Below are 12404 nucleotides of genomic sequence, written 5' to 3'. Positions count from 1 at the left end.
TTTAAATATTTGCTTGAAGTGTGTGATACACCAGCTGTCTGGATTCTGGACTGAAAGAGAAAAACGTGGTTTTACCTAGAACCACCATGAGGTCCTTCTAACCTGCATCACCCCAATGCTGAAGTGGTAAACAGACTTTATTTAAATAGTCTCTATAAAGATAGATATAGATAATGTTTTATAACCTCATTAAATAATGGTGACAGTGTGGTTTAGTCTTGATACGTTGTATATGTTCTCAGAACACACAGACACAGCTCAAAACACTTTTCACTAAGGCCTCACACACACACACACAGTTCAAGTTGCAGGGAGGAGCCGGCCTGTTTGAATCTCGGTTGCCTAGCAATGCTTATTATTACTTATTATTATTATTACACAGTGTGTGTGTGTGTGTGTAAATATACCACACTGACTTCTCAGTTATTGTGATGATGACAGAATCAGATGGTTCCTCAGAGGAAGTCTGATCCCTGAGAACATGTGTCAGAGGGAACAGTCAGAGCACAGCTCTGTTTCTTTGTAAACATTTAAACTGAATTCATCTTTAGTTCCTTGATTTCTTTCAGTTCTTAGTCAAAGCTGTGGATCATCTGTCCGTGGATCATCTGTCCGTGGATCATCTGTCCGTGGATCATCTGTCCGTGGATCATCTGTCCGTGGATCATCTGTCCGTGGATCATCTGTCTGTGCAGCTTCCATTACATCGATGGTTTAACTGAAGTGAATCTAAAGACCTGACAGACCTCAAATTTACACAGATCACAGACCAAACTGGGTTCAGATGTTCCGATCTGTACCACTAGGTGGCACTATGAGATAACAATCTGACCCATTTCATAAGTTTTGTGTTTTGTTTGTGTGTTTTTGTGCTCATTCTGAGTGTTGTCTAGAAGTCAGTGTGTGTCTGTTTGTGGGTGTTTTGTTGTCATGTTTCCCTCTTTGAGCTTTTTGTTGATCTTTTGTGGTCATTAAGCCTCTTTGTTTGTCCCTTTGTGGTAGTTTTGTGTTTTCTCTCTTCTCTTTGTGTTGTGTTTTTGGGGTCATTGTGAGTCTCTGACGTCGCACAGGACTGTTTGTTGTTCATTAACACGTGTGTGTGTGTGTGTGTGTGTGTCCGTGTTTAGATCAGAGTGAAACAGTTTGTGCTTCATTGTGAGTCCGTGTGTGTTTATTCATGAAGCAGCAGCGTGGACAAACTTTTCTCATAAACCGCCTCCTGCCGTGACGCAGGCGTGACGCAGAGCTCTGACGGACAGGTAAGCCGACACCGGCCGCCATATTGGGTAACAACGGAAGTGAGAGAGAGAGAGAGAGAGAGAGAGAGAGAGAGAAACTATCAGACACAAGTCAATCAGTTTCCGAAAAAGGGCGTCCTCCTCCTCCTCCTCTTCCTCCTCTTCCTCCTCCTCGCTGCCTCCTCTCATGTTCGTCTCCCCGGAGGAAGGGGCGGGCTCGGCGCCACAACAGATCCGGAATTAGCCCGTGTTCGCTCGTCTCCGCTCGCTCGGTCGGTTGGTCGGTCGGTTCGGTTCCAGCCGACAGAGAGACGGAAGAACTAGCTTAGAACATTTTAACACGGAATAAACAGAAGAAGAAGAGGAAGAGGAGGAAGAGGAGGAGGGGACAGGGCGGCTGGACAGAAAGTGTCGACCGAGGGAGGAAGGACCGCGGCGGGATAAAAAGAAGGAGAAAAGTCGGAGGGAGAGATGCCGCTGGCTCAGCTGGCGGACCCCTGGCAGAAGGTGCCGGTGGGGCGGACGGCCGGAGAGGTGAGACCCGACCCCCCATAACACACACACACACACACACACACACACACACCACAGACCGGGAGTGAGTGAGTGACAGCTCGGTGACTGCAGGAACCACACACACACACACACACACCTGAGAACTCAACACAACACGAAGACACAAACACGAGTACTACAGGACGCGCTGCGCATGCGCAGAGGCAGGGGTCACCTCAGAGATGGGACACCTTTGACCAGGTGAATACGACCTCAGTGACTGTAAGATCGATGGTTTATAAATGTCTTAAAATAGTGAAAAGCGACTGTTTTATATTGTTATTAACAGCAGCCAGCGTCAAACCCCCAAAATCAGACTACAGACATCAGAAACATGAACTAAAACACTCCAGAACAGCCACACTGAAGACACAGAGGCATTAACCTGGTGCTGTAGGACACACAAAAAGTGTAACCGATATGTAAAGTCTAAAAATTAAAGACGTGGTAGAATACTTGACTTACTTATTATAGTGACCACACAGTGACACAGATGTGCACAGATGTCAAATGAATGGATCAATAAGATGTCAACAAAGAGACACGACGAATCCAAACGTCTCCTCAGGAATGTAAAACATGCGATGATGAGATCAGTGTTGGTGCCACAAATCTTCCAAAAAATATATCAATGAAGTCAGAAATCAATCACTAGCAGCGCTGCAGAGAATCACACTGACGCCAGGTCAGATTGTAGAAACGTCCGGTGACGCCCTGCAGGCGGAGGAATTCATTAAAAGACGCCAAAAAAAATGTGACAAGGCGACCCGACTGTGGTTTTAAAGCCAGACTGAGCCTTAAAGGACACCACAGGTGAAGGTTAAGGTGTCAATCCAGTCTTACACACACACACACACACACACACACACACACACACACACACACACACACACACAGAGGTCAGTGTGTGAACCCTTGTTGTGGTTTTGATTTGACTTTATTTTTTACCGTGTGAAACGTAACATGCAAATCAGCAAAGTGTTTCCAAAGCTGAGATTGAAACACAAACAGCCCCTGTGTGTGTGTGTGTGTGTGTGTGTGTGTGTGTCCAGTTCTTTCTTCTTACAAGTTTATGAATTTTGATAAAGAGCAGGAGGCGGAGCCACTGCGTGAATCAGGAAGAGCTTACATCTGCGTCCACTTCCTGTGTGAGGTGTCACAAGGCCTGCATGGGGAAGTCTGTGTGTCTGTGTGTGTCTGTGTGTGTGTGTGTTGCTCTGTAGGCAGATTGTGAATAATAAACCTGATTCACACACACAGAAACGTGTCGTGTCACTGCAGCCAGCATCTCCCCTTCTGTCTCGCTGACCTTTGACCCCTCCCCACATTACACCGCTCAGTGTGTTGGCGTGCAGCGATGTGTTTCATAGCTGAATACAAGCTGTCGTACCGGCTTTTTTCCAGGCCAGCACATGACAATAAACACACACACACACACACAAAGGAGTGTGAAGGGACGTTGAGAAGCTTCTGTAGGACTTTTGCCCTGCAGATAAGATCTCTGTGCACTCACACAAAGACACAGAGGAAACACAAAGATGTGTGTGTGTGTGTGTGAAGATGGCTGCAGATGAATCAGACGAGCTGGATGGAAATGGAAACATTTAATTATCCTCCTGCACGGCTGCAGTTAATGATTGTTTCCATTATCGGCTCTTTGTGTATAAATAGTCAGAGAATAATGAAGGATGGTAAATTATAAGTTCCCGGAGTGAAGTTTCGTGTCATTTATGACAGAGAAAATGAATGCTCACATAAAAAGACGCAGAATAACAACACGTCCCGCCGCCACGCTTCAGATGTCGGATGTAACCGGACGTTTTGTTCTCACGGTTACTGTCAGGAAGTGAGGTTGCTCCTTTAGTGAATCCATTTTGTTCGTTTTTGTGGCGTCACAGCCTCCCTCCTCTGGACTTTGTGTTCTGAGTGTGTTTTTAACGTCTCATAAATGTCTGTTTTTGCTCATTTGTTTTGCTCATAGTTTGTTCTGGTCGCTGTGATTGATCGTCTTGTTTCAGTGTGAGGGAGAATGAGCAGAGAAGTGATGTGTTCCTGTTCAGTGCAAACCTTTGTGAGCTGAGCAACAGAAACACAACTGCAAACATTACGGCTTTATTTGACCTGCTGGGGATTGTGGATTCTGTGGCCCCACCTCTCACTCTGAGGTTGATAAGGAGGACAGGAGGGGAGGATAAGGGTCAAAGTCCACTCAGTGTTGTGTGCATGACTCAGAAATAAAACAGACTCCCCCTCCACCCACCTCCACCCAGGAGAAATGGGAAGCAGCAGCATCCCTTCATCCCTTCCCCTGACCTGGGATGCACTGTGTTTGTTGGCAGCTCTGCCAGCACTGCATTTTTTTTTACATATCTGATTACAGAGCTGCTAGCTGGGAGCTAACAATACTGCTTATTAATACCAGGTGTGGCTGCAGTGGTCTGTGATCATTATGCAGATCCATCAGTAGATCACAGGTGGATACAGGAGGAAAGATGATCAGAAACCGATGTGTGAGGGGTGGTGTTCTGCAGGGTCCAGAGTGGGGTGGAGCAAATGTGTCTGCCGATGCAGCAGAAGGGCAACGATCTCACATTACCCATGTACAAAGCCTGGACTTCAGTGAGCGCTGATTGGTTGGAAAATCTCTCAGTCTGCTCCATCCATGGTTTTTAAAGATCCTCTGGTTGCTCAGGGAGCCTGCATCCTCTGAAGGGAGGCTTTTTGTTATCTCCCAGTCCGAGACTGGTCCTCTAGTAGAGGGACTGCTCCTGTAAAACAGGGCCCTGTTCTTCTGGGGGACTCAAGCTGGGAATACATTCAGTCAGAAACACAGGAAAGATCATCAGCTTTTAATTTTCTGATCGTCCTTGAACGCACCATGTGTCACAAAATCTATTTAAGTTTAACAAGAATAACTGCTGTGCAGTAATCCAGACAGTGTCAGTACGTCAGTCAGTTTTTAATCTGAGCATTTGCCAAAATATGAACAAATACATGTTTAGTTCGAGGTGCGGCTCCTAACGTGTTCACCTCCTGCAGCAGCTCTGTCCTCTCAGTCACCTTTGTTCCTCTTTTAATCCATCACTCTCTCCGTCTGCTGTCTGTCTCCTCCACCCTCCCTTCACTCTCCATCTTTCAACCTGCAGTGAGATTACAGGCTCGTCCCCCCCCTGACATCGTCGCACTTACCGGCCAAGTAAATAACCACCATAATAGCTCTTATTGTTATTATTGTTTTGGTCACGCAGTGGTATGCTATCAGTGTCTGAATCACAGCTGCTGTTCCAGCAGGGAAGCAGACAGGCCGCTAATCTGCCTTACGTAATGCTAATTCATATCTGCTGTATCTGTTTGTTTTTTTTCCCTTTTGGCTGAGTTTGGCGCTGATAGATCTCATACCGAGTCTGTCTGCAGACTTTTAATTTGGACTTTTGTCAGATTCCTCCGTCACAGCAGGCAGCTGGGAGGTGACGATGTAACGGCCTTTCAAAATAAAAGACGCCTACTCACTGAATCACCTCTGAAATATCAGTAAAACCAAATGAAAGCAAAACAAAGAACGTGGCCGCACAAGTTATAAAGAAGACTGTCGGGTGGATCTCCTCACAGAGCTGCGGCACTGGGGAGGTGACCCCAGGAGCGGTACACAGAGCAGTTCAGACGAACAGCGAGTAGAGGAAACAAGATCGGTACACAGAAGGCGATCCAACTGGGCAACAGTGCAGAGGGCTCGACCGGAGCAGGGACGTAGTCCAGGCAGAGATTCGGTAACAGAATGACGAGGTACAGGCGAGGGAAGAGACAGACTCACCACCAGTCCAAACCAATCCAACACAGAGAGAGGCCGAATCCAAAACACAGTCCAAACCAGGGAGTCAGTCCGACAGGGCAAAGGTACCGACAAGGGGCAAACGAGTACCGTAATCCAAAACCAAGGTCCAATAGGGTAACACCCGGGAGAGTGATCCAAGAGAGTGCTGGAACACTCGGGAAATCCACAAAGATGATCTGGCAAAGTGGACGAGACATGCAGGTGTTCAAATAGTCCACAAGTCCCAAAGCATCATGGGAAAAACCTGGCATGGCTCCCGCCCAGTGGCGGAAATGGCCCGTGACAGAACCAGACGTAAACCGGAAGCTACCGATACTTCCAGTTTGGTCCACACACCGGGCGGTTTGATCAAAAATATTGTGTCAATAAATGAATTCACTTATGTAGTGTAGAAAGATGGAACGCATATATAAATATCACATTAAAACATGCAGTGCCACACACAAAACATATATAAAATAAACTCATCACACAATCAGTACACAGAGTTAGCAGTTAGCCTCCTAGCCGTATCCTCTCTGCGTACAGGAATGTGGAGCTGTTACTGGGCTGCTCCTCAGGTGAACATGTGCTGACTTGCTGTGGTGACTTATTACCACCGCCTGCAGGTTCTAATTACCTTATCACCACAGGTGTGTGTGTGTGTGTGTGTGTGTGTGTTAATGCATAACCTCTCTGTGTGTGATTACAGGATGCACATCACGATCCGGAGGACCTGGTGGGTGAAGATGACGCCCTGCCTCTCTGCACTGTAAGTCCAGCTGCTGTTCTTGATGCTCACACACAGACTCCAGACGGTGTTTGCAGCTTTCCGTTAGTCTTCCCTGACATTCAGTGTGCTTCGGCTGTAAACAGACGGGCAGCAGTGAGATCTGCTGGCTGGTATTGATGCGTAAACAGCCTCTCCAGTCATTTGTACGCCGACACGTGTGCGACCTTGTGTGTGTGTGTGTGATGGTTACATTTGCACAAAGCAGAGTTCTGCCCTTTGATGATTTATCTGCTGTTTCAGAAAACTGACGCCCACTCCTGCAGGATAATTGCTAGTATGAAAGTGCAGTACAATGTTGCTCACTATTAAAGTTGTGAGTCATCTGGAAGCGAAGAAATCCTCCCTCACATTCTGTGCACGGCTCGATACCATCACTTATCTCTGATGCTCATCACATTCCAGGAATTAATTTGGGATTATTCGCTGCTGAGGTAAACCTGCCTTCATTTTCCTGTGGCCCAGTTTTGAGTAGCTGTAGATGGATGGAGCACAGGCCTGTATGTACAGATGAAATCCAAAAAAAAAATGAGAGCAACACACCCACAAAGATGTTCAAATGCATCACAAAAATACTAAGATGCTACAAAATGAATGCAAAACTGTAGAAACCACCCACAAGGAGACTCAATCTGACCTCTACTGGACCCAAAATGTTAGAAAACATCCACCAAGAGACACAAATTGTTCATAGTTTAGTCCATTATGTTAAAAAATTAGCACTATCGGATGAAAATGACCACACAGAGACTAAATTGAGAGGTGTGTGTGTGCTGAGCTCCTGTCAGGAGGACGGAGCCGCTGACACCGGCGTCACTCAGAGTCAGAGAAGTGGTTGCTTCCAGTCAGAGTCAGAGCTGCTGGATGACTCAGCCTCACCTCCACACGTCTGCCTGGAATTCTCCTTTTTCTGGTCACGGTGGAAGCGGCTGATCAGATGATATGTCGGACAGATTGAACTCAGAATCCCATTAAATGTTGACTGATAGATTTGTCACCTCTGGTTTATCAAACCAGACCCAGAGGAGGCGATGTGGGGCTGACATTTGAATATTAATGGAAACATTTACATCAGGATGCTGTGCACTGTGTCTTTATTTTGTAGCAGCATGTTTTTGCATTTACTGTTTACTGTCACGACCAGATGTAATCATCCCATAGTATTAGAAAGGAAAATCAAAACGTTTGTTAACGGTTCGATAACGCTGATTCAAATGAGATGGAGCGGACAAAAGAAAAATAAGATCAGCCTGAGGAGAGCTGGAATCCAGTCCAGTGCCTGTGGGTGGTTCCTGAGAACCAATGATTGCTTCACTCTAAGTGGAAACACCCAGACTGATGGCTCAGAGCTGGAGCTCAGTACCTGATGCTTCCACTTGAATTACACAGAATCTGACTTTGATCCTACTTTAAGGATCTTCGTCCTAGCACACTCTGTGTGTGTCTGTGTGTGTGTGTGTGTGTGTGTGTGTGTATTAGTCGGCGGCAGGGCAGCTGCATGCATTGATTTTTTAAATGCAGGAGGAGATGGCTTATGGATCGACTGTCTGAGAAGAGCTGAGCGCTCATTACCTCACTCTCCAGAGTCTGCAGCACACACACACACACACACACACACACACACACACACACACACACACACACACCTACCTCTGAGGCAAGAAACTAGATGTGCACATGTTATAAACATCACACTACATGTGTGTGAGGATGAATATATTATAAAACTGTTAATGAGTGAGTTTGACTGTTCCACTGGTTCAGCTCATTGTGAAACGTGTGTGTGTGTGTGTGTGTGTGTGTGCGCTCAGGTTAAACTGTGGTAATGAGGCAGCTCTCTCTCTCTTTGTGTCACGTACGGTAGCTGAAAATCGGGAGAGTGCAAGTGACCCAAATGCAGAGCTGGCTAAATCTGACCTGTAAGGACGAGTGAAGGCAAAAATAAATGGACAGTTTTTGATAATGGAATCATTGTTTTAGCTGTTTCCTGTCCAACATTTAGAGGTTCTACCTTTATAATGATTTACTGATGTCCTTACATCTCATTATGAGGCATGTGGCTAACACAGCAGAGATCTGGACTCGAGGCGCAGAAACAGAGACATCTCTGCTCCACAGCTGAGCAAAGGTGCAGTCAGAGAGGAATAGTCACACAGCCAGTGATAAACACAGCTAATTACAGCGTTCATGCCACAGAAAGACACAGCTACGCTCAGAAACAAAGCACCGTTCACAAAGCACGGCTCACTCTGCAGCCGTTGTCAAAAACTGCGGCTTTTTGATGCACTTTGTCCAAAAATGTCCCCAGTTTGAAGGTTTATATTAACTCCAGTGGTCCTCACAAAGACACGACAGTGCAGTCACACACACAGACACACTATCATCACAGCACAGTCACACTCGAGTCTGCTGTTCGTTGACACACACACACAGACACACACACACACACACACAGAGTCATTATCACTAGTTTGAATGTGGCAGCAAGATCACATTCAGTTGACATACTGACTGCACTGCTCATTGTTGAGTCAGTAGCACACATAGTCACACACACACACACACTCTGATCCCCCCAGTGAGGCAGAAAATGGTTTCCAGACAGCGTTTGGAACATCGCCGCCCTCTGAGGGACCAGCTAACATCTGCTGCCATCTGCTGCTGTTCAGCTGTGTGTGTGTGTGTGAGTGTGTGTGAGTGTGTGTGTGTCCGGCAGACACAATATCATGTCTCATCAGGATGAGGTCACTCATTCGCCGCGGGAGAGACCGACTCGGACTCCAACGCCAACAACTCTTGTTTAACGTTGTGTGTTTGTTGTGTTGAGCACGTTCAGCCTCACAGAGTTCATCATCACTAACATTCAAATACAAGATGTAGATTTCAGAGCCACATCATAAATGTATGTGTTGTATGTTAAACATTTATGTTTAGAATGAAAGCTTAAGCGTATGTGTCTTTGCTGCTTTTGGGCACGTTAAGCTTCAGGGAAGAGTTAGACTGTGTTTAAAGACTGGTTCATGGAGAAAGCATGACGATGTTCAGTGAACAACTGACGCACTTTGTTTCAAAGAAGCTGAAATAAATATCCTAAAAGACAGAAAGCTGCTGTTCTGTGAAGCGAGTGCGTTTGAGCCGGCGGCTGCAGGACGAGCTGAACATCTGGAGGACGAGCTGCTCAGGTTCTCCGCTGTCTGGCAGCAAAGAAAGAAAACCAAAAAGAAAAGATAAAACTTCCTGCGCCAGGCTGACCCCGGTGTGTTCCTGTGAACCCGTCTGTGTGTGTTTCTGCTCCGTAGTCTGATGAATGTTTGTGTTCAGGGCCTGTAAAGACACAGACCGACAGCACGAGCTGATCTGTCAGGATCACTGGAGACTTTTTTGTCTGTTGCATTGATGCACTTCTGGTCCCGGCCTCTAGAGGCTGTGGGGTGAACTTCATGTCTCAGCCCCTGCAGGTTGCTGCTTGGTTTCCTCCTATAGGCCCTTTTATAAGCTGAGCCTCCTCCATGTTAGGGCATCGCTCCTGAACCCAGATCATCGTTTCAGTTTTCACTCTTTGAGGAGAACCTTCTCACACTAGGAAGGCCCCTGGTTTGGTTCCAGCTGGGTCTCTCTGTGTGGAGCTTGAACCTTCTCCCTGTGCCTGTGTGGGTTTTTCCTCCTCACTCTGAAGACACGCTTGGTTAATTAGTGACTCTAAATTGCCTGTAGGTGTGAGTGTGAATGTTGTCTGTCTGTATGTTGCCCTGCGACGGACTGGCGACCCTGGACAGGCTCCAGCCCCCCTTGACCCTGTAGTACAGGACAAAAACAGGTAGAGAGAAGACTGGTGTTTGAGATGGCGAGGTTGGCAGGACTGGCCATGATGTGAGCATAACGCCAAATGGATGTGTGTGTGGAAGAGAGGTGCTTACATTTGGAAAATGTAGCTGATAGCATGGCACCATGTCAGAGTTCGAGCCCTGGACCTGGCCTGTGCTTGCTGCAGGGACATCCACCCTACTTGTCTTCTATGGGAGTATTTAGGTCAGCTACACCTTTACAACTAGGCTCATACAGTCTGATGTAAATGGGAACTACACACACACACACACACACACACACACACACTGCAGCTGTGGACACACAGAGTAATAAAGTCTGACACCTCACGTGGACCCATTTCCTCATTTTTCCTGACGAATTATTGAAGAAGGCTCAATTATTCATTACTCCCCAAGAACAAGGCCTTTTCCACAAAAGCTATAAATATAATGAATTTCCTTATTAGAGAAATCATTTTTAGTTTCCATTAATCACTGTGTGCGTGTGTGTGCGTGTGTGTGTGTGTGTGTGTAGCACTCTCTGGCAGATGGTGTGTAATCTTCTCCGGCCATCTGGACTGACTTTCTCTGGCGTCTTTTAAACGCCCACACACACAAACACACCCAACACACAACACTCTTATTCACCATGCTCAGGTGTGTGTGACTGTGTGTGTGTGTGTGTGTGTGTGACTGTGTGTGTTGCGTGAGAGAAGGATCAGATAGACGAGACATTCCTTGGAAACAACTCATCCACTTAAACGGTCACAACCTCTGAACTTGGAACCTAAAGCATAGACCCTGGGTGTGTGTGTGTGTGTCTGTCTGTGTGTGTGTGTGTCTGTGTGTGTGTTTTATGTCCAGACAAAGGCTGTAAACAAAAGCAGCTGTCGGCATATTGGGTCATTTTGTTGGTTCTACTTTTGTGAACGGAGCTATTTTAGTGTTTGGGTTCGGCTCTTGGTGGTTATTTGTTTTCATCTGTGGTCATCCTTCTGTGTGTGTGTGTGTGTGTGTGTGTGTGTGTGTGTGTGAGAGGGAGGCAGGAAGTGTGTGTGCGCACAAGCCTTAACACCTAAAATGGAAACCTCTACCCCACCCACACTGGCCTGAGTGGATATTGATGGATAGAAAGAGAGAGAAAGGAAATATTGATTGATAAGAGGCATGCAGCAAAGGAGGGAGTGTGTGTGTGTGTGCGTGTGTGTGTGTGTGTGTGTTGGAAACATTTCCTCTCTTTTTCCTTTTGTGGCAATAGGCAGGGTCACTGTGTGTGTGTGTGTCCATATTGTGAACAAGGCATTGTGGGTACAACCATTGTGAGGTCATGGGGTGATGATGTAATCTGTGTAACCCGGCGCCGCTTTTCCTGAATACAGTGCTGTCCAGGAACAGACCAATCACAGAGCAACAACACACACACACACACACACACACACACACACACAATAAGGCAATTATATACTTGTGGGGACCCTGGTGGCTGGCCTCTACCCTCTGACAGTTTGACGCTCTGCAGACGTTTCTGGGACTTCTTCTCTCTCGTGTGTGTTGTTATTTTTAAGTTGCGTTGCAGCACAGATTGCGGTGATGACTGACTGATGATTTTGAGCACTGATTGCTGGCTTTGATGTAAAATCAGCATCCTGTTGTTTTTGGCTTGATGAGGAAAGATGCAGCTCACGATGCCCTGATTATTAATTTATTCTGCAGATCTTCGATCATATAAAGAGTTTTTTTAAAGACACAAGATCATGGTGAACTGTCCTCTGTGGCGCCCCACACACACACACACACACACGTAGGGAGGAAGTTTGTATTTGTGACACGTAGATAAATGTTATTGTTGAAAGGAAGAGGCTCTGAAATGTTGGAATGACCTACACTTTAGCTTAGAGACTTCAAACCATCCTCCTCCTCTTTATCCTCCTCCTCCTCCGGTTTCATGTCGGACACTTCCTGGTCTTCCTCCTCTCCGCCCCGCTCACGTTCACAGACCTGTGGGAAATCGGCGGCGATGATGTTAGTGATGTAAAGTTTGTCACTGGCTTCCTGCTTGTCCCTGCAGTGACTGTGAGAGAGAGAGACTGGCAGGGGAGGTCCTCCAAGGACAGATGTGTGCAGATGTTGTTGCCAGAGAAACAATGGCAGGACATGTTTTAATCGCCACGATGAACAGCTGGAGGGCCTTCCTGTGTGTGTGT

The 12404-nt window shown here is 46.6% G+C and overlaps 2 protein-coding genes across 3 annotated transcripts in view; both read left to right on the top strand.

Annotated features, from left to right (window-relative positions):
- LOC114452823 (NLR family CARD domain-containing protein 3-like) overlaps positions 1-12404 on the top strand; it is a 1046161-nt gene that overhangs the window by 820789 nt on the left and 212968 nt on the right. The gene's annotated exons all lie outside the window — the stretch shown is intronic.
- Positions 1298-12404, top strand: part of rps6ka3b (ribosomal protein S6 kinase, polypeptide 3b) — a 29021-nt gene continuing 17914 nt past the window's right edge. Inside the window, exons 1-2 of the mRNA XM_028432334.1 lie at positions 1298-1772; positions 6317-6376. Of these exons, the coding sequence (XP_028288135.1) occupies positions 1710-1772; positions 6317-6376 (123 nt within the window). The 5' untranslated portion in view covers positions 1298-1709. The remainder of the gene's footprint in view (positions 1773-6316; positions 6377-12404) is intronic.

The sequence above is a fragment of the Parambassis ranga genome, chromosome 20 (genome assembly GCF_900634625.1).
Source record: "Parambassis ranga chromosome 20, fParRan2.1, whole genome shotgun sequence".
Taxonomy (NCBI): domain Eukaryota; kingdom Metazoa; phylum Chordata; class Actinopteri; family Ambassidae; genus Parambassis; species Parambassis ranga.
The sequence above is the reverse complement of the archived record's forward strand: the minus strand, read 5'-3'. Positions and strand labels throughout refer to the sequence as shown.